Below are 26,266 nucleotides of genomic sequence, written 5' to 3'. Positions count from 1 at the left end.
GAGTTGTTGGCCATTCATGCAGCTTTCAAAGCGTGGCGACACTTCTTAATAGGAGCCAAGCACACGGTGCAGGTCCGCACGGATCACAAGAACTTAGAGTATTGGCGGACGGCTAAGTTGCAGACCCAGCGACACATGCGCTGGGCGGAGTTCTTTGCGGACTTCGACTTCAAAATAGAATACATCCCAGGAGACTCCAATGTTATTGCAGACGCGCTGTCCCGAAAGCCGCAATACTTGGAGGAAGCAGCTCCAATCGCAGCAAAGCACATTTTCGCACCGCAGGCGTGGACGTGCGCTACCATCGCAGTCGACCTGGACGCGGTGCGACGCGCGTTGCAAAGGGATCAGTTTGCACAGTCTAAGATGGAGGAGCTACGCGGAGGGTCGCGACACAACGATGAGTTTCAATTACAAGATGGACTTTTGACTCGTAAGGGTGCCCTTTACGTGCCCACCGACGATCTTCGAGCCAAGGTTCTGCAACAGTTGCATGACGCCCCTAGTGCAGGCCATTTCGGCAAAGAGAAGACGATGGAGTTGGTGGCTAGAGACTTTTGGTGGCCCCAGATGAGAGGAGAGGTGGCGGACTACGTCGCCAGGTGTGATATCTGCCAGAGGTCCAAACCAGTGCACCAGAAGCAGGCGGGATTGCTAGAACCGCTGGAGACACCGCAGCAACCATGGGAGAGGGTAGCGTTGGACTTTGTTACAGACCTGCCCAGCTCCAGAGGTAAGACGGCGGTGTTAGTGGTGGTGGACTTGTTCACCAAGATGGCGCACTTCATCCCTTGTGCCAAGGTGGCGACGGCAGAACAGACCGCAAAGCTCTTCATCGATCACGTCTTCAGAGTGCATGGACTTCCGCAGTCCGTCTTGTCCGACAGGGGGCGCCAGTTTGTTTCCACTTTCTGGCGAAAGCTTCTGGGCATCTTGCACGTCAAAATCAACCTGACATCGGCGAGGCATCCACAAACCAACGGTCAAGCGGAGAGGGTCAACGCGATCATGCAGCAGTACCTGCGGTGCTACGCCAACCAGCGACCTGCGGCGTGGGTGGACTATCTGCCGATGGCTGAATTCGCCTACAACAACACGAAACACGCTTCCACCGGGGTGACGCCTTTCTTCGCGAACAATGGCCGTCATCCCAGAACCTTCCCGAGATTTGCGGCACCAGGAGGGGGGGGGCCTCAAGATGCCGACCAGTTTGCAGCGGAGTTGCAAGAGGTGCACGAGGAGCTGCGGAGACATTTGGAGCTGGCAAAACAGGCGTATAAGGTGCAGGCCGATAAGCACAGGAGGGCGGGAGAGGACATCCAGGTTGGGGACTGGGTGTGGTTAGCAGCCCACGCGATGCCGGCCAGGTCATTGGCCAAGAAGAAGTTAGGACACAGGCAGCTAGGGCCATATCAAGTTGAGGCTAAGATCAATCCGGTGGCTTTTCGTCTAGCCCTTCCGGAAGGTTCCAGGGTGCACCCGGTCTTTCATAGGTCGGTGCTCACTCCCTACAAAACCCCACACAGGTTTCAAGAGTCAGGAGCACCCCCAGAGCCACGTAGGAGGGCGCCTGAGAGGGGGGAATCGCCAAGACCAGGACCTCTTAACGAGGTCACAGAGATACTGGACTCGAGATGGGGGGAGGAGGGAGTTGAATATTTTCTCGCCAGGGAGGGCACACCAGCCGCTGCTAATAGTTGGGTGCCAGGCTACGAGTTAGACGAACCCCTTTTGAAAGAAGAGTTCCATGCACTTTTCCCACATAGACCCATGCCAGCTGAGTACTTTGATGACTGGCTTTTCACACCCACATTGTCAGATAGCACGTTCAGGGGTTTCTCTTCCCCCGAGGACAGAACACCAGAATCAAGCCCGCCCAGGGGATCGTGCTCGGGGGTGGACACGGAAACCCCTTATTGGTGGGAGGAGCAGCCAGAGGAGGAATGGCGTAAGAGGTGGCTGATAGGTCCTTGGCGGGCAGCACCGGAGGAAGTAGCGATGGAAGCAGAGACTGAGAAGCATTTGGGGGAAGAACCCGACTTCGAATACACTTACACAGAACTGCCAGCAGAGAACATTGACGTAGACGACCTGTATCCTGAGCCTACCCCCGAAGAGCCGCAGTTTCCACAACCGGTCCCCGGCGAGCGGGAGGGGGGAAGGGGGGGCTTCGAGGGGGGGATGGATGTCAGGGTTTCTGGGAGAGAGGAGGAGATGACAGAGGAGACGGAGAGCGAGTGGGAGGAGGGGCAGAAGGATGAGGAAGAAGATGATGGAATTCTGAGGGAATCCACGAGTCTGAGCAGCGAGTCAGAGGATTCTCAAAAGGGGGTTACCTTAATCAAGCAAAGGGGAGGAGAAGGGAGAAGCGGAGAGGAGCCCAGTGGAAGACAGAGGAAGCAAGAGACGTCTCAGCCGGAACGGAGTAAAGGGGGTGGAGTCGTCAGTCTCTCGGAGGGAGCAGGATTAGGAGAGAACAGAGAGAGGGGGTTGGAGCAGGGTGTTCAGCCGGAAAGGGTGGAGAGCAGAGCAGGGGGTGGTGTAGCGGTCGAAAGAAAGGTCAGCAGCAACGTACGCGCGCCAAGTTCAAACGTAGAGGCGCGCGGAAGTGGAGAGAGCTCAGGGGAGGAGCCCGGCCCTAAAGCCAGAAAGAGGGGGGAAGAGGCGGCAGAGGATTCAGCCTCAGGCGAGTCACGGAGAGAGGGAACCCAGGGGGGCAGGAAGACCCTGCGGAAAAGAAAGGAGAGGAAGAGGTGGTCTAGAGCCAGGCTATTAAGTTGGTGCGGAAGAGGGGAGGAGTCAGAGGGGACTTCAGCGGTCTAACGTGGCAGACGTACGGCCACAATGCTGAACTGTATGAGAAGCAGAAATCTTCAATAAACTTTTCCTGTAAATAAGCTGCAACGGAGTGAGGTCTCTTGTGAGCTGGGACCAGTCCTGAGTGGCCGTGACAATTATGTATTAGGGAGAATTCGGGGGAAAGATTTCTAAGATACTGCAGCTCCAAAGTGACTGAAATAAGCATATTTATGACTATTCCTCCTGCCCCTTTAAGATTTCTTATTTAAAAGATTACCTGCTTTATAGACCTTGCATTGCTACCATACTGGGAAGTAAATTACTAATATTGGGGTTTACCTACTTCACTACTGCCTTTAAGCATTATGCATCCTCTGAAAATCTGAATAAATAAGTAACAAAACAGCGTTTATAAATGAGGCACGGGTACTGCTAGCAGTACCACAAGATAATATCCCTGCTGCAAAGGGATTTTTTTGTAATGACTTCTTAAATAATTAGTATTACAGACTATCAAGCATTTGAGCTACTGTATCAAAAGGATAACAGTAAACTCTAAGGCTAGAATAGCAAGTGTCGAGTCTACAAGAGATCCAGTGTGAAAGGTTTTTTATTGTTTTGTCGGGAGTGTGTGCTATATGATTTTGTTTATATGCTGAAAACAATGAGGTCACAGAGGCCTCATAGCCAAACTATGGTTACCATAAACAAGCAAGAATGCTGGCTCCCAGAAAGACATTCGTGGCTGTTTTACTGCTCCCCTAGTCCCTCTACTGCTGTGTTGGGAGGTAAGCTTAATGTTTTGACCCCCACATCTGCTCTGGAGGGTTCACCCAACTCTCCAGAGCAGGTTTTTGGTATGTGAGGGCACTGTGGGGGCTGCTGAGAGGATAAAAAGGGGACAGTGTGGGGTAAATCTGTTCCACAAGCAGGCAGACACTGCTGGAAATCATCCCTGACATTTATACTGAGGGGCAGTATAAACAGATGAGAAAAGGGTGAGTTGTGCTCATAAACCTTCCCAATGGGTGGAGGCAGACTTGAGAGTATCCTCCAACCAGAGTCAAATGGGAATTTATACTGAGCAGTGCAGTGTGAAGTAAGAGAGATAAGGATAGGGAGAGACATCTCACTGCATCCCACCCCAGTGTCAATACTATGGTCATTGGAAGGGACGCATGCCTACAGTCAAAGAGAGAAGGATCAATTATGGGGCCTTCCTCTAGTTATTTCAGGTGGTCTACCAACTGCAATGACTGTAGTCAATATTATACAAGTAACATTAAGCTGTTAGAGCATGTCTATACAGTCTCACAAAATATGAATTACTTGTCAGGATGTAACTCAAGGTATGGACAAGAAGGTAAGAGTACGAAACAATCCCACCACCCTAATTCATACAAGTAAGGAAAAGAAAACCCACTATGAATCAGATCAATGTTCCCCACCTTCACTCCCAAATTTAGTAGCAGTTATGGTAGATAGGACATACAGCTGGCAGCTCTAAATGGGGGGCAACTGAGCTCTCTAATCAATTTTTAGCTGCAGGTGAAGAAGAGGGAATTAAATTAAATTTTATACTCTAGACCTACGTCCATTAAGGTTTTCCTTTTCCAAAAAAATTAAAATAAAAACCCCACCCACAACAAAGCAGTGAACTAATTCAACTTGTGGGTGCATGACCAAAGGAAATCTTCAGCATAATGGGAGGCAGCCTCTTGGTGCACATTACAATTTATTCTCATGCCATGTATAAAGTTTCCACCATATCTGCCAAATGGATCAGTGGCCAAAATAACTTTGGCACATTGCATGCCCAACCCCATTTTGATGGCAAAAGCACTTTGCTTCCAGGGTGGTGACACGTACATCGTATCGCCTGGCACAGCACAACATGAGCTAATAGAAAAAAGGTCTGTTCTATGAGAACCATTCCTCCATCTGAAACAACCTAGGAGAGAATAGGAAGTCCAGGATTTACAACACGTTGATCCAGATTTTTTTTCTAAAACAAGAAATTATGGCTCACTAGTATAAGGCAGTATGAAATGGGGGGGGGGGTATGAAGAGGAGAAAGAGGCCAGAAACCAAAAGAGCAAATACAGAGCAAACAGGATTCATGAAAGTACAAGTATCATTAAAAAATGATTATGATTTCCATTGGAATTGGAGTACAATTCAGCAAGTTTGTTCCATTCAGGCCACTGATTACAATCTCAGCTACTTATCAAGTCTTCAGTGACCTCAAAGCAGCATTCATTGCCCCACCCCATTTTGTTTCAACAAGAACAACCATGTGAGGTAAGTTAGGCTGAGAGATAGTGACTAAATCAAAGTCTCTCAGTGAGCATGATAACTGAGATCAGGAATCACAAGACAGAGAAACCAGTAGGAGAACACTTCAGTCTCCCAGGACTTTCTATACAAGATATCAAAGTAGCTGTTTTATTACGAAAGAAGTTCAGAAATTGACTGGAAAGAGAAGTTGCTGAATTGCAACTTACTACCAAACTTAAAACCATGGAGAGACCTGGTCTGAATAGAGACATTGGATTCTTATCTCATTATACATGATAAAGCTATTTTTAGCCATCTCACCCCTTGCTTTTTCCTGTAAGACAATTGCAGTCCTTCACAGTCGTCAACAAGTTTACCACACCTATCAGCCAATCACCCATTCCCATCACCCTTCTGAGTAATACCCCTCCCCACCCTCTCAATATATATAAGGGTCTGGTGACTTCTGTTTCAGTGTATCTGAAGAAGTGTGTATGCACACGAAAGCTCATACCAATAACAAACTTAGTTGGTCTCTAAGATGCTACTGGAAGGAATTTTTTTTGTTTTGTTTTGACTACGGCAGACCAACATGTAACCTACCTGTAACATGATAATTGAGGATTTGAACGTGGTCTCCTGACGCCTAGTCTAACACACTAGCCACTATACCTCTCTAATGCCCATGAGTCAAGTCCTTTGAAACTTAATTGTGTTTAAGTGATCTGAAAGTGCTCTCTGTGATGTAATTGCTGGTGGTCCATTCATATTACAGTACAGCAAACATAATGAAGAAACCACCGATAACAATTGCAGCACTTATCTGTTCTATTATATAAAAGGTACCCCTGCCCGTACGGGCCAGTCGTGTCCGACTCTAGGGTTGTGCACCCATCTCACATAAGAGGCTGGGGGCCAGTGCTGTCCGGAGACACTTCCGGGTCACATGGCCAGCATGACAAAGCTGCATCTGGAGAGCCAGCGCAGCGCACGGAAACGCCGTTTACCTTCCCGCCAGTAAGCGGTCCTTATTTATCTACTTGCACCCGGGGGTGCTTTCGAACTGCTAGGTTGGCAGGCGCTGGGACCAAGCAACGGGAGCGCACCCCACCGCGGGGATTCGAACCGCCAACCTTTTGATCGGCAAGTCCTAGGCACTGAGGCCTTTACCCACAGCACCACCTGCGTCCCTTTGTTCTATTATATAGGTAAACAAAAATAAATGTCTGATGAAGAACCTTCCCAAGCTGAGATCTTGCAAGTACACCTTCTCTCCTTCACCCAGTCTCAAAGGATCTTGAGTCATTCAATAGATTTTTAGCCTCTGAACAGTAGTATTACATCAATTTTGTAAACCACCTTTGCAGACTCCAGGTGAAAAAAAAAGTTGTTGCAAGGCACTTGATCAAGAAACCAGTCCCTAGGTTTGGAACTTGCTATAATGCCAAGATTCAGATCATGAGGCTACGGAAGCAATTGTAACAGGTGCTCACTTTCTGAATTTTCCTCTCGTCTATACAGCCGAGTTTGTGTTCTTGCTCATAAAGCACAGCTAGTGCCCTTGGCTCATCTCCCTTTGGAAAACACACTCTTCATCTGATGTCCAGAACTAGATAGGAATATTCTGTATGGCTTTTGCCACCAACTTTCAGATCAAATCAGACCTTCCATGAGGCCTAGGCGATATATCAATAGATCGTCCAGGACCAGTATGAGGAGCAGACCGCGATGTTGGCTTCACTCAGAGGTATATCACTGGTGAAATCACCACAGCTCCTGAGTCCCTCTGCTAGTGACTTCCCCCAGCAAGCGTTACTAGCAGAGCGACTCAGGAGCAGTGGCGGTTTCACAAGCGATATATCGCTAAGTGAAGCCACCATCCCACTCTGCCCTCATACTGCACAGAGGGACAAAAAAGCTGCATCGGCGAGGCACCAATACAGCTTGTTCCTCCCTCTGCATCTTTAAACTGCTCAGCGGTTGCCATTTCCCTCAGCTGAGCAGTTAAAGGATCCTCCAGCCTGGCACTGGCTCCCACGCAAGCAGGGGGAACACCGGGAATGGCTCAGCTAAGGATCGGGAGCCCTCCCATGCCCCAGCTGAGCCATACAAACAAGCTGTGTTGTCCCAGCCTGCTAGGCACTGGGGTGAAACCGCCTCAGCTCCCGCGGTGAGACCTGTGGCAATTTCACCTGGTGCCTTGCAGGCTGAGGCCAATGCAGCTTGGTTTTTCAACATTGTGGTATATCGCCAGACTGTTGGGCTGGTGATATACCACAATGCTGATATCGGCCAGCCCTACCCTCCATTGTGGTTTTGTCTACCCTTAGCAGCATCCGAACCACCCTCCTCGAAAATTAACTTACTACATATGATAATAACAAAACCACTGGGCAAAAGTAGGAGCAAGAGAGAAAGTTATGCATTAAAATTGGAACTGGGTATCATATTTGTGCTGCAGAAAAACAAGAAAACTCTGTAATATAATGTATTCTCTTTCCAGAAACCTGCAATGCATTATGCTGCCAATAATGCTGTGCAATGAATTAATTCTCTTTCTACATTCCATGGTGTGCATTACTGGCAAAATAATTCATTAAGGTCATTGTTCACGGAGAAACTGGAGAAAGGAGCTGAATGAAGGGGCTTGTATCAAAATAGGAATCCTAACCACTGGATACTAAACCCACCAGACTCACAAAAACTTTGTGACCACCAGTTTACCAGAAACGGATTCCATTCACAATGAGCAGGAGCTAAATGAAATGTCACTTAAAAAGATGGCCCCAAACACACACTCCGCATGTTCCAAGTAACCACATCAGACTACGGCCTGAAACATTTGGTAGTAACAAACACCCTAATTCAGCATGCTAGACATTTAGACACTATTAAGCTAATTTCCAAACTCTGAAGCACCAGAAATAAAGCATCACCAATTCAACACAATTTTGGAAAAAATTAATTCCTCATTCTACAATCATTCAAGGCAGCAAAGCAACATCTGAAGCAGTAGTGGGTATGAAAACTAACACTTTCCAAACAACTGGCTCCCCCCCTTTTTTTTTTTACTGAAAGCTACTTCAAGGCATGTAGGAAAAAGACAAAGGTGCAAAATTCACATATACATTATGAAGACATGAGCATCTTGCAACTTTTAGAAATGTGATTTAAACCGGAGCTTGAAGACAAATGGGGCGAACTTTCAGGTCAAAATCTAACACGCAAGGGATTAAAATAAGATAATTCCTGATAAAATAAACAAGTGAGCCTTTGCCCAACTGTACAGATCCACCACACCTTCACAGCAAATGGTTTGTGTTACTTGCATGACAAGTGGGACAAAGTCTACTAGCCACCTTCTTTGTTTATCAAACACAGCTCCATCCCTGTCTTAACTGTTAGACACAAGTGACTCCACTGGACACAGAAGGCCCATGGAACGCATGAAGGAAAGACTGAGGGAATCCAGACTACATCTAGGTTTCCTTAAGAGCAGGCCAAAATGCATCAGTTGTGACCTTGCACGTGAATCTTATACCCAACCCATGTAACTCAAGTCGAGAAGCACTTGGGCTTAACTTAGGGTTTATATGAAGCTTCAGAGAAAGCAAGTTCTCCTCCACAACGAAGCAGTTGCAGTTTTAAAGGCCACATTCACATGCTGAGCATGGAAGACCCAGAGCAACTCTGGCAAAGTTGTGAAGTAGCTTCTTTGCTGCTGCTTCTCTCATTTATTTCCTACACCTCTAATCTCCTTTTTGGCCAAACTGACTTTCAAAGCAGCTGGCAACATTAAAATCAATCCATAATACCAAGTAAAACCTCCAATAAAGGCAGCAGTCAAAAATAAAACTCAAACACACAAAAAGGAAACAGGAGCAATAAAACATAACCCGGTTCCAGTAAAACTTTGAAGTCAAATATCTGCAGTGAACATCAAACCATGTCTTTAAAAAGCATTTCTGAAGAGGAAGATCTTAACTTTAGTTAACTGGCAGCCTCCTTGCATTTGGGAACACGCCCCTCAACCCCCAAGCTCGCCCTCTTCTGTACAGTGGTACCTCGGGTTAAGTACTTAATTCGTTCCGGAGGTCCGTACTTAACCTGAAGCTGTTCTTAACCTGAAGCACCACTTTAGCTAATGGGGCCTCTTGCCACACCGAGCACAATTTCTGTTCTCATCCTGAAACAAAGTTACCTTAACCTGAAACACTATTTCAGGGTTAGCAGAGTCTGTAACCTGAAGAGTATGTAACCTGAAGCGTATGTAACCCAAAGTACCACTGTACTCGGGAGGTTGTAGACTCTCTTTCCTTGTAGGTTTTTCAGCAGAGGTTGAATAGCCATAATGGATGCTTTAACTGAAATTCCTGAATTGCAGCGGGTTGGACTTGATGACCCTTGGAGTCAACTCTACAATTCTATGATACTATCCTGCCCCAGAATGTCTGGAACCAAGAGGGTGGTTCTCAGAAAGAAGGAAAGGTGTGACACGGATCAACATTAATGCTGGCACTTCCAATAAGCATGCAAAACCATAGGAGACGAACCAGCCGCAGGACTTCACAATCCATTCAAGGCAGCTGTCGTGTAAAAGTGTAAAACTGTCACCTGACCAAAATACTCTGCACCATCCCAAACACAGGTCAGATAATAGATTATAGCCCTCCAGATCAGGAACCCCAGAATACGGCAAAAACACAGCTATAATCTTACCTGCAGGTCAAAGAACTTGCTGTACCGTCGGTAAATTGCTTCAGTCGCGCCATTGGACCAGGTGACTTTAATAATGTATACCTGTGGGGAAGAAGAAAGACACTTTAGGGAACTCGGATCACATCAAAATGCTGTTACGATGCTTCCATAGTCCATTAAAGAGATACTTTAATTAATCCTTAGAAGATGATCATTGTCTGGGCAGCTATTCAGAAAGGGCAGTAGCTGGGGGTGGTTTCTTTGCATCATTTATATGCAAACTTTTTTTGTATTGAAAGGGTCCGTTTTAATGAAAGCCCTTTTTACTCACCTTTCTTGCCCTTTTTAAAGATTTATCTGTAATCCTCATAACTGTGATTTTCAAAATTAACCCATAAGAAGCCCAAGTGAGGTCAGAAAGCATTAACTGTCATTCACGCATTCCTCATATGTAGAGCTGCTGTGTTTTAACTGAGGACCAGGACCACACTTTTAACCCTGCTTCCTAAAACAACCATGCGTTGTCTACAATAGTCTGTAAGTGAAAACTCAATGCATGAGCTGCTTCACGCATGAAGCTGCTCTGCACAATCAGGCCACCCAGCTGTGCAGGTGTCCCAGCTGCATGGAGCCCCTCTAAAAGCAAGCAGAACCTTGCAGCTTTCTTGTTTCTTTCCAGGCAACCGCACACAATGCAATTTTGTTCCAGGAAAACAGATGTGCTCTCAGGGACACAGCTAAAAGGCACAGCCCCACTTTACAGTCAATGCACAGTTGGCGCACAATTGTGTGAACAGGGCTTCCAGTTTGACTGCATAATGATGCAACAGAACAAATAAGAGCCAGCTATGTGATAACATCTGTAACAGCTAGGGGAACACTTCCTGGCTTCACTGTGGACTGAGTTTTTAAAAAATTGGTGCTCAGCAGCAACTGCAGGGAGTAATGTACAATCACTGCTATAGGGTGTGGTGGGGCGAACGCTTCATCCACGCTCCCCTGGAACCTTCAGGGTTGTGCTGCTGGGAAACATTTTGGTTTGAGCTTTCTAATGGATGCTCAAGGTAAATGAAGCCCCACAATGAAGAACCCTCACGCAGGCAAAATTAATGTATCTGACGTTGTTTCACAACTGTTTGTTTGCCTGTTTAACACATTTCTATATAGCTTAATCATTCCCATTTCTAAGTAGTTGCTTTCATCGATATCTATGACTAGCAGTTTGTAATATCTTTCATATACATTGTCTGTAGCCACAAATTTGAGTCTTTGGAAAGGGACAAGAGCACACCTTGCTTCATTATCATCTAAATTTGGCTTCCGGCCCCTGCACACAGACTTAAGTAAATTTATCACCAACACTACAATCCCAAAGGCCCAAGTGCAATGGTGGCACAGAGCGGACAGGGATTAAAAGCATCAGGAATACGCTCCCTGTGAATGTTCTTCAGAGTTAGCTAATTCCCACCCACTTGCAGAATTTACTGCCCTGGGAAAACTGGTAAATATTTAGAGATCGCAGGCTGTTAGTCTTGGCTGTTGGCCATGCCAAACAACAGCCATATCTTCTCCTGGGGTTCTGCTGCTGTCACTGCATTCCTCTGTTTGCTCACCTCTTGGGAAAAAGAGCATGTTGCATCCAATATTTGTTGTGTCTAAGAATCTGAAACCACTTTACTCAGCCTTGCTAGCTATTTAGGGGTGGACTGACTTGGGGCAACAAAGTTTTCCCCACAGTACCATGAATTCACATCCCTGAGAAATAAAAAGTTCCAGTGCCACAAGGCTTGGTTTCCCAGGCATGAGAGCGCCTTAAAACAAACACTATAAAAGGCACCTTATTTTATATAGAGAAGCAGAATATAAGTTGAGAGTAAGCAAGGGCCTCAGCAATACAGATTCATAAGACAGTAATGGGCGGCCTCAAACCCTCCAGATGCTATTGCACTAAAACTCCCATAAGCCCTAATCATTGGCCATGTTGGCTAGGACTGATTTGAACTGTAGTCTAATCTTTAGGGCCACAGGTTCCCCAGCCCTGGTCTAAAGAGAAACATGGACAACCCATCCTCAAAGCTATCCCCACTTTCTGCTAGCTCCTGCCAGAAACTTTCCTCTCTCCACCTCTTCCAAACCACAAACAGCAGCTTCTCCTCCTCTCCAAACACACACACAGCTGTCATCCACTCCCTTCAGTTAACAAGAAATCACCCTCTCCAAGCCCTGATGGTCACAGGGAAGTTCCTGATGATCAGGAAGCCATCTCCTAATTATTAGCCTCCATGGCAACAAAGAAACATCAACAGTTCATCCTGGACTATTAACCAGCATTCTGACCAACAGAAGCATATACCACTATGTTTCTCTCTGATAAAGCTTCTCTGTATATTTTGTGAAAATACATATTAAATGTTAACTTTATTCCGTCTCAAAGCTTTTGTTACTGGTTGAGCTTACCTATGCAGGTCACTCCCACCTCAGACAGGGTCACAAAAATGGAACCTCTACTGGGAGCCTCCAGCATATTTCATTCTTTCCTTTTGCTCTCCTCCCCCTGAAGCTGCAATAACAATTCTGGAGTGACTCCCATGTGCAGAAGGACCACCATCTGCTTGGAAGTGGGACCTATAAACTGCACTTGATTACATACTTCTCTATGGCTGGTATTCCAGTACAGTTACAAGAACAGCTCAACCACTTTTGCTACCTTCTCCACAAATCCCTGAAACATCTCCCCCTGCCCCAATGTACACACAACCTTCTGTTTCTGGAGAGCATCCATTCTATTTCCCAGGCTACCCCCATCTCCTCCACTCCTTTCTCTGTTGCACCTACACATTTAACATTAGTCCTGTTGTAATCAAGTCCCTCTCTATAACTTTTTCTTCTCCTGCTCTCCATTCTTTGCCTTCAATGGCCAAAATCACATACAAAGCTCCCCTTAGCAACAGGTATCAGATGCTCCATGCTGTATATTGCTGAATTCCATGTCTCTGTGTGCGCAACACACACACACACACACACACACACACACACGTATATAAAGAGACTAGGGATGCATCAATTCCCATTTGAAGGAAAAGAGCACCCCTGAAGAACTGGTCCAGCTTAGCCCCAATCCTTTACAACCCTAGCAAAGATACCATTTCGAAAACCCCAAATAGGAAGTCAAAATTATCGCTTTTGTAAGATGGATGTGTATTTCCCTCTCACACACACACTTTTCTCTCCCCCACCCTCCAGTATTGTATTGCAATCTCTTACTTTCCCAGGTTTTGTTTAACTACTCTGAGCTTTAAATAAAATCAGTCCCCTGTAAGTAGTTTCCACAAATCTGATTAAAGTCTCATGAGAATAGGCTTGAAATACAGGCAGCATAAAGAAGGGAAAGCAACAAAGATATACAGGCTTTTCCAGCCCCAGTAGAAGGCTCTCTCCCTCTCTCTCTCTCTAGGCAGGCTGCCAAAAGTGATCCATTACTGAAATGCTATAGAATGCTTAGCGAGCCAGAACTTCTGGGGGCCAAAGACCTAAATGATGTCATGCTGGCTGCTTTGCGGCAAGCCCTTTTGGTGAACCAAGTGCATCTTGGGAGTCCTCTAGAGGAAATGGAACACTTTATTAGCCAGAGATTGCCTCTGCATGCTTGATCATACTGCAGAAGGGGACTGTGTGCCTGATTTGCACATCCCAGGAAGACGTTAAGAAAGAAGGGGAACTTTCCCAGCAACCTTTTAACTAATCATTCCATGATCAGTATGACTCATGCACACTGAAATCGTGGATTGGCCCACACACTCACCATTTTGATAATTTCATATGCATAGTGGGACACTGGAGCTGAATGAGGTAACTAGCCACCTGCTGAAAGCAGAATCCAATGCACGACAGGAACACACATACTTCACACCACAAATTTCACCATACTCATGTCCTGCTTATGGGCTTCCCATAAGCATTTCATTGGTTTCTGTGGAAATAGAAGGCTGAACTAGACAGGCCTTTGTCTGATCCAGCCGGGCTCTTCTTACATCTAAAGGAAGGCTCCCCTGTTGAAAACCCAATGTCCTAACTTCAGATCACCATACCAGCTATGACTTCTAGGCAGAAGGAAAAATCAACTGGCTAATTTATCAGTAAGAATTGGAAATTTGGTAAAAACTATTCCCCCCCCCCCCGCTTTTTGGGTCAAGTATCCACTATAGAGATGAGTATTCTCGTCACAAAACATTCTCCTTTCTACCCACACCCATTTATATGGATGGGAAAATGCTGAGGAAGTGACCATAGCAAAAGGTCAAAATAGAACAAAGGTACTCCATAAAGTTTTCTTCAAATGGACAACTTAAGTCTGAGCTGTACCAAATATTGACCTGTGATCCAAAGAACTGGGCAACAAGTTCTACAGGCCTAAGGGAGCTTCAGGGCCCCATTTCCTTAGGGGCAGTATCCTGTCCCATGCTGCATGGCAGTTGGCTTCTTTAAATGGAGGGGAGCAATAAGGCATGGATTAAACAAATGCATTTTACTGGGTACAGGTGATCCCTGGGAGACACATCTGAAGTAGCCCTTCAGATCACAGTCACCATCTATTCTTAAACGGTTTTATATAGAGCTTGGGTTGGTGTAGTAATAATAATTTATTTCATACACTATGGACAAATGTTTCTGACTCCCAAATGTTGACCAATGCTAAGAACAAAATAATTTACCACCACCAATTATGATGCTGAAAAAATTGGAGAGGAAATAAACACGGCTGGATTTTGTGCATGGAAGTTTTAGTCTTCAAAAGAAAGTCCTGGGCTCATCATTCTTTATCTCTTGAACCTAGTAAAAAGCAAAGTAAGGTAAAGGTAAAGGTACCCCTGTCCGTACGGGCCAGTCGTGTCCGACTCTAGGGTTGCGTGCTCATCTCGCTTAAGAGGCTGGGAGCCAGCGCTGTCCGAAGACACTTCCGGGTCACGTGGCCAGCGTGACGAAGCTGCAGCTGGTGAGCCAGCACCAGCACAGCACATGGAAACGCCGTTTACCTTCCCGCTATAAACGCCGTTTACCTTCCCGCTATAAAGCGGTACCTATTTATCTACTTGCACTTAAGAGTGCTTTTGAACTGCTAGGTGGGCAGGAGCTGGGACTGAACGACGGGAGTTCACCCCGCTGCGGGGATTCGAACCACCGACCATACGATCAGCAAGTCCTAGGCACTGAGGTTTTACCCACAGTGCCACCCGCGTCCCTAAAAAAAAAAAAAATCTGAACTCTACCCACCTGTGCCCTAAATGGCTTGGGACCACATTACCTCAGAAACTGCTCCCATAAGAATCTGTCTGGCACTTGGAGGCACTGCTCTTACACTGGTGCCTTATGTGAATAATATGAAAATTAAAATGTGGTACATTCTCCATGTATATTTCAAGGGGGGGGATCACTTTCAACAACATAAAATGTTACTAGGATTGATCTCCAACATAGATGGGAGGTGCTGTCTCTTGCTAATTATGTGTTTAATTTGTGGTTTTATATATAAAATATGCCTGTGCGTTATATTACAAACATTTAAAACATGATGGGCATTTAACCAACTTGGGTTTTAAGAAGTCTTTGTATCGTCAAGCTTAACCCCTGACTAATTAAAACCTTGCTGCATATGGAGAAGGAAAATATTCTTCTGGGTGACAAGTCCTGGCTCAAAAGAATATTGTTCCTCACAGATACCTCCTTGTATGATCTCATCTATATAATACAATTCCCTCCCAATCTTCCATGTCCCTTCACTAGCTGTAGCAACCACATATTGAAGGAAACGGGACTGGAAAAAAAATAGCCAAAAGGAAAACTGCCAAGAGTGACAAGCTGCTAGAGAAATGCAAATGGTATCTGTCCAACTGTAACAGTGCTGTCAGAGAGGGGGGGGGACCCTCAAAGCAACTGAATAGGGAGAAACAAAACCCAGCGAGTCACAACCCCCATCTCCACTCTTGAAGCCACCTGATTCTTTCAATATGAACTTGCACCAGAAGTCAGGGGGAATTTACCAAGTTCATCAGATGTGGCATCACTTAGCATTATCAACAGGGGAACCAAGTGCCAGAACCTTCTAGCAAGAGCAGAGCTGGTGGTCTTGAGACAAACCAGGCGGTAGGAGGAAGACACACCACAGGAGTCCAACAGGACTAGAGTCTAACCAAAGTTTACATTGAGGGGGTATTGTTTTCTTCTTCAAATACTTTCAGTTTATTGGCAACCACATCCTGCAAAACAAGTACATTTTAAGTGTGCACAAGTGGGTTTAGAAAATAAAATTTGACTTTATCAGTGACTGGGGGATAAATAAATGCAGGGCAAGCCATGGAAATCATGGATCAGGGATCCCATGTTTCATTTGGAAGACAACCCCTCCATTTTCTGCCTATTTAGAGATAGGAAAGCCAGAAGAGTAATGCTCCATCTGTACTCTCATTTCTGAATTTTCACGGTAGCAGCTTTGCGGCATGTTTCAGGACCAGATGTAAGTTTACACAATGCCAGTATTGTTAGATAAGGCACCAGGCCACATCTCATACCTTCCTATACTACCAAATGATAATCCGATGCCTGGCATGCCTCAGCATTGAACAACTGCCTAAATCACCCAAAGTCAACATTACAAAGCACCTATTGGGGGGTGTCTTCAACTCACCTTACAGTCATTGACCTAAACAAAAGAGGATATCATGTAAGCAATTTCTGCACATGCACCAATTCATGGGCCAATATGCCTTCAGATGAGTGCTAACACACAAGTCCAGCCACTTGTAATTCATAGAGTGCAGTGGTTTGGTTGTACGTTGCAGGAAATACCAATCTATTTCAATGTAATAGAATCAGCAATGTTGTGCTGACCAGTCACTGCCCCCAACTAAAAAGCTGCAGCTTGGAGCAGTGCATGCATAATCTTACAAAAGGAGTGCTTTATCTGTCCTCATATTTTAAAAATAAAGATTTCAATCACTTACTTTTCTCATCCATCATTCATTACTGGTCTGGCCTCACTAGCAAACTCCATTACTAAGACATCCATCAAGAGCTTATTTCCAATGCATTCATCTACTTGCTAGCATTATTAGAAGAAAAACTGTTAACAGCTACAAAAAGATGTAACCCTTTGTCAGCTGTAGAAGAGAAAAATGTTCTTAACAATTCCCAATAACACTGGAAGTCTAGCATTGCCAATCTTCTAGTTCAACCACACCAACATATGTCACTTCGCACTGGCTTCTAGCTCATCTCTAAATTCAGAGCCAGATTAGCACCTCCATTTTGTAAATTGTGGAGCAGTATGTTGTGGTATCTATACTTATTTTAACTGTATTCCTGAACCCTGGCCCCATGTAAGGGTTCCTATAGAAAAGGAACCAGCTTACTGATATTTTTGTAAAGAAGAAAGTGTCTTGTGCTTTATTTACTGTGTTTGAGAGGATTAAGGGCACAGACATAGGATAACAGGCCTTGTACACACCCTTTCCCTTCAAGTCTCAGCAGTTGCATGCACACTGCAAACAAGTGCAATAGTCCTCTTTTTGAGGTTGCCACTGAGAAATCCAGGGATTAATCTAGATCTGTTGGAGCCATGGTACTAATTCAGGAGTGAGGAACCTTTGGTTCTCCAGATGTTTCTAAACTACAACTGCCATCAGCGCTGGCAAGCACGGCCAATGGCCAGGGATTATAAGAGTTGTCATTTGGCAACATCTAGAGGACCAAAGGTTTCCCACACCTGTACTAAATAGTTCACTTTTGCCTTCCTCCTCCACACTTACACTCCTCCCAGACTCAATCAATATCTGTCTTCAGACTGTCAGTGGCGTAGCGTGGGGGGTGCAGGGGGGGCCGGCCGGACTGGGCGCAACATCTGGGGGTTAGGGTTAGGGGGCGCAAATCCACGGGTTAGGGGGCGCAAATTAATTGCCTTGCCCCGGGTGCTGACAACCCACGCTACGCCACTGCAGACTGTTAGGCAACCCAAGGCAAAAGTTCAGATCCCTAAACACAAAGCTGACCCATTGCCCAAACAGGTGTTGACCCATTCATCAACCATGAGATGAGAGAAAAAGGTTAAGTTCATTATGAAACACAGATTTGATATCATAACTCCACTAACTAGATGCAACAAGCTCATTTGAAGCAGGTTTCTCCAAAGCTGAGGGGATGTGGGGAGGAGGAAGAAACAAAAGTTACATGCAACTCTGCACTCTGTTACAGCCGCCACAGAGATAAATGAGGACAGAAGCAGATTCTCAAACATCAGATCTTCCGAGCACTCAATAAATGAGTAGCAGAAGTTACTCAAGGCCAAACTTTCCTCAGCCTTTTCTCAGAGAACCAGTCTCCCCATTAGTGCCCCACAGCTGAAAATACAACTTTCCATAGAATTAAGTTAAGTGCAATTGTCTGTCTGTCTAGGGGCGGGGTGGGGGGAATGCACAGGTCATTTCTAGGTCAGACTATGACACTCTGAAAGTAGGGAGTTTTCCAAACTCATGAATAGTAAGAAACTGCCTTCAGGGAAGAGAAAGACAGGTCTGTGCTCAAAGTAGTTGAGGAGGCCTAACAGGCCTATTTACGGTTGGCTCCAACCTCACAGAAAGAGCCTTGTAGGTAGCCAACAGCAAGATGACTCAGCTTCTCCACTTATTGTGTAAAAATAGGTTTGGAGTGTATATAATTAACTGTCTTTGGGAATATGTCTTGTTCTTATGTACAGATTCAGGGGCAAACACTGTTCTCTTTCACTTCAACGTTAATCTAGTTCACAGGGTTTCAGAAAAAGAGACATGATTTTCTTTAAAATGTGTTTATTTCTCCAACGAATTGAAGGCAGCAGCTTACAACGTTTGTCCTTCTTCCGCTTTTTAGCCAAGCAACTCCCCAGTGTGGTAGTTTTGGCTGAGAGACAGTGTGCCTGGCAATGGCCACACAGTGAGCTTCATGGCCGAAAGGTTAGTGCAACTACATTGTCCAACTGGGCACAGAGATGGTTACAGGCTGCCTGTGTGTCCAAACTGGTCTATCATCCTCCATGTGGTCACCGTATGCATGTACAACTGTCCATGATCAAGGGGGGGGGGGGAGAGAGAGAGAGAGAGAGAGAGAATGGCCTTGAGATTCTTTCCCATTCCAAGCTCTCTCTGAACAATTCTAATTATTGTGCTCTGGAATTGTGCTCTGGAATCACTGGAATGTCACCAGTGAATAAACAGTGCATGTACCAAAGTAGGAAGATCTCATTGCAGGTGACCTCTTAATTCACAGACAAAGCCTCTTAGATAAGAATATGTTTGGAGATGTCTTCTATCTGTAGGTAGATGGTATAACCACATCAATTTAAATGTGTGTGGGGTGGGTGTGAAGGTTTCAAAGTCTCAGAAACAAAACACCATAGGATTCCAGAGACAAAAGGAGACTGCTAAAATTGCCCTTTATTTTCACACCTGCCCTTCAAAAGATGGAAATACATGGCAAGCTGAAAAACTACGGATTCCAAAGGAAATCTCATCCTGTATTTTCATCCACTGGGACGAGTGGAAAGCATATGTGAACATTTAAAAATAGGGTGAAAGACTCCTAGCTCAGGTAGAAGATAAAGAACAAAGGTCTAGTCTTGGTGTGTAAAGGTCAGCAGCAGCCAATTTCAAATCAACCACAACACAATATATTCCTGCAAAGGTTGTCAGAGCTGAATTACAGAATCATAAGTTCATTCTCTTTTCAAGGGCTGAAAACTTTTAACTGTTAAAGAATCATCTAAGGAATCAAATGAGAGCAAACATATTTGTGGTGGATATTTTCCATTGCTGGAAGAAGAGGAAGGCTCACAGTTGCCAAGAGGGAAGGCAGCCTTTAATCCTTCACTTAGAGCAGTACTGTAATTTGAAGAGGAATTATGACATCACCAACCATTTTCATGCTACTCCAAAAGGGAGAAGTCAGTATTTTTTCCATCATAAATAACTGGAGGAAGGGCAAGACAGAAAAAAGGATCTGTGTAAATAACAATGAGCCTCAGGCCAAGTTCACACAATATATTCTTGCTCCGTGCAAACAGTCCCAGGTATGCAGCCAAAGAGCTGAACTTGTCTGAAGGAACTCATTGGATATATATGGCCAGCAGAAATCTTTGGACAGATCTACATGCTATAAAATATACAGTGGTGCCTCGCTAGACGAAAAGAATTCGTTCCGCGATTCTCTTCGTCTAGCGGTTTTTTCGTCTTGCGAAGCAAGCCCATTGACAGGTTAGCGGATTAGCGCTACAGCTGTCAAGCGGCTTCCAGCGATCAGCTGTTAAGCGGCTTATCAGCGGAACAGCTGATAAGCGGCTTAAGAAAAGGGCGGAAAAAGCGGAAAAACCCGCGGGGGATGCAAGATTTTTTTCGTCTTGCGAAGCAACCCCATAGGGAAATTTGTTTTGCGAAGCACCTCCAAAACGGAAAACCCTTTCGTTTAGCGGGTTTTTCGTCTTGCGAGGCGTTCGTCTTGCGGGACACCACTGTAGGCTCTAAAGCTACCATATCATTATTATCCTTATTTGCCTTGTAATACTAATTGGGGGGGGGGTTATTTGCAGGTGAGAACCAGCACAGAAATATGCTTAACCCTTTCAGTGTTCATCAGTTCTCCTCTGCAAATGGTTCTCTCTCTCTCTCTCTCTCTCTCTCTCTCTCTCTCTCTCTCTCTCCACACACACACACACACACACACACACACTTTTAGTACATTGCCCCCCCCAGCAGTGCTGCCCAATTGGAATCAACACTGATTAAGATTTTTTTTATAATTAAAAAAAAAGTGAGGAAGAAATTGACAGGGCAGAATTCCTATTCCCACCCCAATTTTCCCATCGCAAGTGCTGTTTGAGAACACACATTGGCTAGCATGAAGTGTATTTCCCATCTTAATATTTGCTTCTAAAATCCAAAATCACAATTAACCACGCTGAGGCATCTGGTGAGCAGATGGAAACCAAATGCTTGACTAGATAGATATTTTGGTCTGATCCAAGAGGGCAGTTTGTGTGCAAGCTGATTTTTCGTAACACACAATCTCAAGTATGCAGGTTACACACAGCAAATGCACTCAGTGGAGACCCACAAATTTGGTTTGGGCCTTGGTAGTCAAGCAAAGATTGGTTGTCAAGACCTTCCCCTTAAGAACAATCCGGTGCATTTTCGCACAGGAGTCCCATTGTGTTCACTGATGCTTACTCCCATAGGGGATTGCAACACAAGTTCCAGACCTCACACTGCATCTTACTGGGAGTTTAGGTACAAGCTCCTTTTCCTCCTCCACCTCCAAAACTTTCAGAGCTGGGAAAGGGGACCAAGGAATTAATCTACTCAAAGGAAGGAGGGAGTGCAAATTACAGAGCTGGTTTCTGCAGTAGCAACCATGGCATTTGAATTGACCAAGATACAAACAACTGCCCAACCCTACAGTCAGCTAGAAAGCAGGACTGCCTCATTTAAACAACAACAGGTCGTTAGGGTATGACAGCGTTTTTCAACCAGTGTGCTGTGGCACCCTGGGGTGCCTTGAATGATGATCAGGGGTGCCGTGGGCCACACTGGCCTCCTCTTTCCTTCCCTCCCTGCTATGATGCCCTCTCTTGTCTCTACCTCCCAAAGGCTTGCACAGCTGTTTGTTGCAGCAGCCCTGGCTATAAGCTCCGTAGGTGAATGGTGCCTCTGGGAGACACCTCTCTTTGGGGCGGGGAGCCAGCTCAGAGACATGGGACGGCTGCCCCGAGGACTCCCAAGGAAAGGGGAGAGAACACTCCACAAGGGAGGGTGTTAAAAAAAGGGTGAGAGGCTGTCAGCTCTGCAGGCAAGGGGTGACATAACTGGGCTCCTGAGCCCCACAGGGGTGCCACAGAAAGAATGTAATTGGTTAAGGGAGCCGTGGACTCAAAAAGGTTGAAAACTTCTGGGGTATGATAATCAAATCTTATGTCTATCTGAACTGAAGAGCTATACCAAACTGATTCACTTCGCCGATCCTTCATTACAGGCAACAATTTCTCGTTGATTTTCCTTCTGATTTAAAGGATTATCTTTTCCCAAATGACTCACTTTTTCTCTTATGTGTAAGAGCCTACCATCTTTCCCCCCTTTGATTATGCATTGTCTCCATACTATGATGTCCCAGACAGAACTAGAACACAGCTAAGAGCGTCTCTATCTGTAGTCACTAGCAGATCCTTCCAAAGATTAAAAAAACCTATTCCAGTCAACTCAGGAATGTATTTCAAAGGATGAATGTGGCCAGCACTATAGCATCATTTGGTGCAAAGGCAGCATTCAGTTTTAAGAAACAAAAGAAATTATCCTAACTCTGCCCCAGACTAATAAGATACATAAGGTAATGTCATGTTATAAGCAAGGTATTTTAAAGAGCATTATAAAAAGCAGCAGCAATCTAGTAGAAGAGGCTTTTAAATGTGTTTGTGGAAGGGGGTATTACTTTGTTGTATTTGTTTTAATTATTTCCTGGTGTTTATACCTTATATTTTTTTCCTGTGAACCACCTTGAGATCTTGTGAGGAAGGGTGGTATACAAATCTAATTAATTAATTAATAATAAAATTAATTAATAATAATCATCAATAGGGACGCGGGTGGCGCTGTGTGTAAAACCTCAGTGCCTAGGACTTGCCGATCGCATAGTCGGCGGTTCAAATCCCTGCGGCGGGGTGCGCTCCCATCGTTCCGTCCCAGCGCCTGCCAACCTTCGAAAGCACCCCCGGGTGCAAGTAGATAAATAGGGACCTCTTACCAGCAGGAAGGTAAACGGTGTTCCATGTGCTGCGCTGGCTCGCCAGATGCAGCTTGTCACGCTGGCCACGTGACCCGGAAGTGTCTGCGGACAGCGCTGGCTCCCGGCCTCTAGAGTGAGATGAGCGCACAACCCAAGAGTCTGGCAAGACTGGCCCGAACGGGCAGGGGTACCTTTACCTTTACCTTTAATCATCAATATTTTTAAGTAAGTAGAATCTCATCTCCAACTAGAGTTCTAAAGCACATGTCTGCAACTGCATTTTGGCTGAAATCCTAAACATATTTAACAAGGAGTAAAATCTACTGGACACAATAGAGTTTATTGGCATAGGATTGTACTGTAGATCATCCCCACTACTTGTTTCCTTTGTTTATCTTCCTCTCCCCACCCGCTTCCCTGTGTTGCCTTCTCCACTATCAAAATTTGGCAGATTGTCGCTGTGATGCAGTGGTTAGAGCAGCCCTCCCCAACCTGGTGCCCTCCAAAAGTTTTTGGACTGTAAATCCCCATCACTCTCTACTACTGGCTGTGCTGGCTAGCACTAATGGGAGTTGGGAGTCAAACAACATCTGAAGAGAACAAAGTTGGAGCTCAGAGACCAGGTTCAAATTCTTTCTCAGTAGCTGATTGAGTGGCCTCTGCCAAGTCCATCTCTCTCTCTCTGCCTGCCTAGCCTAACTCACAGTTACATTGTGGTGATTAAAATGGGGAACCCTGTACACCACCTTAAGCTCCTTTGGAGAAAAGTGGGATATAAATGCAATAAAATAAAAGGTCAGATTGTTATGACATTCTAAAGCAAAGCATATACTAGTGACAATTGTTGCTGAGAACAGTATAAATACAGTAAATGAAAACGATCACAGTATCATAGTTTTTTTATCTCAAAATGGCAGGGGAGGGATCATTACATCATTAGAGGTAAGTATAGTTAAAGATTGCTGCACCAATTTGTACAGTATAAGAGGATATGGAATTAAAAGACCTGCATTTTCTACTCATGTTTCATCCTATGCTACCATTCACTCCTTGTTCTCCTCTGCATCCTCCTGGCTGCCTCCTACTTAACTCCCTTTTTCATTATTCTCAGAAACAATCAGGTTCCCATATGTGAAGCACAACCTTCCATCTCTGCTGCCTCTATTTGCACAGTCTCACCCCTCCGGCTCCTAATATGTTTATGTGTATGTGTGTGTGTGTTGTGAATGAATTAAACATTGCCATAGATTCTTTAACAGAGTTGCCAGTCAACTCTTTGGGTAGAGACTGTGTTCCTTCGCAATCTATAATGCACGGAATATTTGTGTTAAGGATTCAGCACAGAACAGGCAGGATATTAAAAGTGGGAGAACAGACCCTGCAAGAAGGGGAGGTGTTTGCTATTCAGCAGGCATACCCCAGTTTAGTGGAAATGACAAGCTGCAGCACCCAAGCTGCCAGTCACCAGCCCCAAGGGATACACACTCCAAACAGAATCTGACAGTTCTGACACATTGCAGCCAGGTTCCCACAGCCTTACAATGCCTGTTAAAGCATAGCGGGCACAAAAGCAGGGAGTACCAGAGGTCTTCTCGCCTGGGGTAGATCGAAATCTGAGCAAACTTCTCACACACCCTACAGATGCACTTCTAGGCTGCTGAACACAAATCTGGCAGGAAAGCCACTACTTTCCTTTCTGAGAAAGAAGAAACCCATGTAGATTTCTCTGCCAGGAGAGCAGCTGCTCTCCAGATCCCCTCCAGCAGTTTAAATTTCCAAGCAAACCATTAAAAGCAAACGCCAAGGGAGACTTATGCTTGCCCATCCCACGATGGGACCCGTCCAGAGCACTGGCCAGAGATTTAAAGTGACGGGCTGGTCAACATGCACAATCCTGCCTTTGTAATGTCAACGCTGGTGAAAGAAAAGAAAGAGCCAGGCGGCAAGAACTTCCTGCCTGGCTTGCTAGGAAGTTGCAGTGTGTGTGCACAGACAGACTATTCCAGCTACAACATGCACTCACAGTGGATCCAGGAGGGAATGGAAGAGACCGCACAGAAGCGGCTGCGGGGAGGCGACCCCATCGCCTCTCTGCTAGCTAGGGAGCTGCAGCCAACGCCCCCCACCCCACCCCCCAAAAAAAAACACACGCAGGGGGGAGATGCCCGTGCGAAATCCCAGCAAAGCAGCTGTATCAAGGGCAGCAGATCTGTCCCAGCACGTGAGGAAAATGAACGGCTGTAGTCCCACAACATCTGGGGACCCAAGGTTGAGAAACACTGGGCTAGAGGGTTTCAAGGCGCTCTCAGCAATTCTCCCCACCCGACCGCGGGTTACACTTACACACAAACACACATGCCGCGCTCACTCACATAGTGTTTGTTGGGAATTCGCCGCTTCTGCACGTCCAGCACCTTCACCTCCAAGATACTCTTCCGGGGCATAGCGCTGGTCCTCTGCAACCCGAACCCCAGAAGCAAGTAACAAAATAAAGCGGGAGGGGGCAGGGAAGGAGTGTAAATCTCGGAGACGGGTAGAGGGGAAGATAAGACGAAAGAAACCCCTCCTCCGGGAGGGTCGGCGCAGCCAACGCTCCTGGACCCAAAGCGCAGAAACTTTTAAACGCAGCGGTTGCAGAGATTGCGCTGCTAAGGGATAGGCGAGCCTGAGCCCCACAGCACCCTCGGCGCCTGCCTGTGTCCCCCCCTTCCCCTTTCTTGCTTCTGCTTCCTCTTCCTCCTCCTCCTCCCCCCCAGCTCTACCCCCTTCGCTCTTTCCCTGGCCAGAGTTTGCAGATGCAGGAGGGCTCCTCCCAGCCCATCCCTGCCAAAGCAGCCTATCCCACTCAGGCGCAGGCGGTGTGGTTATGGCGCTCTCTGATCCAACCCCGCTCCCCGGGCTTCTTAAAGGGCCACGACCACCGTGCGGCTCGCCAGCGCTTTCAGGCCAAGCGCGCAGAAGCGCCTCTCCGCGCCATGCCTTTCGCTTGTGCCGCTGAGAATGGGGGGGGGTGCTTTGGGGGGCAGAGGCGCAACTTTTCAGCTGTGGCCGGAAGACCGGTGGGAAGTTGGAGCTGGGCGGCAAATCCACACGCTCCTGCCCACTGCCAGTAACACAACCAACCCGCGCACGCTCCTTGCCTTTCTTTCACGTCACCCATAACCAAGAACAGCAAGGGGGAAATAGAGGGACTAGATTAATATGAGGAGCGAGTCTTTTCCACACAATCCCAAGGACCATTTTAACCTCCATTTGACCCCCCAACTCGCCCGCCTCTCTCTCTCTCTCTTTGTGAAGGAAGAGAGCTCGAAAGCAGCCGAGGTCAAACGCAGGCGTCGCCTTTTTCTCAGAAGAGGAAAAGGCACCAATTAATCCTCGTCTGAATCTGGAATTGCCACACTTTGAAACGCTCCTTGTCGCGACAGGAGGCGGCGCAATTGGTTTCCGAGGGAGGCCGAAGGTTGCCTTTCGAGCCGTCGTTGCATAAAGCACTTTGAGCTCCTTTTCCACAACTCTCCCTCAGTCCCTCCTATGGAGTAAATATCCCCTTGCAAAACTTCGCCCCCTCTCCTGTCCCCCCCCCCGCTTCAACTTTACACGCTTGTCCCGCCCCCATAAAGGGGGCGCGTGAGTCTTGAGGGGTGTATTCAGCAATCCCACCCGCCATTGTGCACTCACCTAGGGGATCGTGTTGGGA

General features: G+C 46.2%; 1 protein-coding gene across 3 annotated transcripts in view; it reads right to left on the bottom strand.

Moving 5' to 3' along the window:
* SH3PXD2B (SH3 and PX domains 2B) overlaps positions 1-26,266 on the bottom strand; it is a 103,134-nt gene extending 76,868 nt beyond the window's left edge. The window contains exons 1-2 of one of the 3 annotated variants that reach the window (XM_081900036.1): positions 26,248-26,266; positions 9,796-9,876 (exon numbers count right to left, since the gene is read on the bottom strand). Coding sequence is in view for 2 of the 3 variants with exons in the window: in XM_081900034.1 (XP_081756160.1) it covers positions 9,796-9,876; positions 24,942-25,013 (153 nt within the window). In the remaining variant the exon portion in view is untranslated. Of the gene's footprint in view, positions 1-9,795; positions 9,877-24,941; positions 25,536-26,247 lie in introns of those variants that run through there. The other 2 variants (XM_081900034.1, XM_081900035.1) reach the window with 2 other exon arrangements.

Source organism: Podarcis melisellensis (assembly GCF_964234715.1).
Source record: "Podarcis melisellensis genome assembly, chromosome: 2".
Classification (NCBI taxonomy): Eukaryota; Metazoa; Chordata; class Lepidosauria; order Squamata; family Lacertidae; genus Podarcis; species Podarcis melisellensis.
Note: the sequence above shows the minus strand (reverse complement) of the source record. Positions and strands in the feature narration are given on the sequence as shown.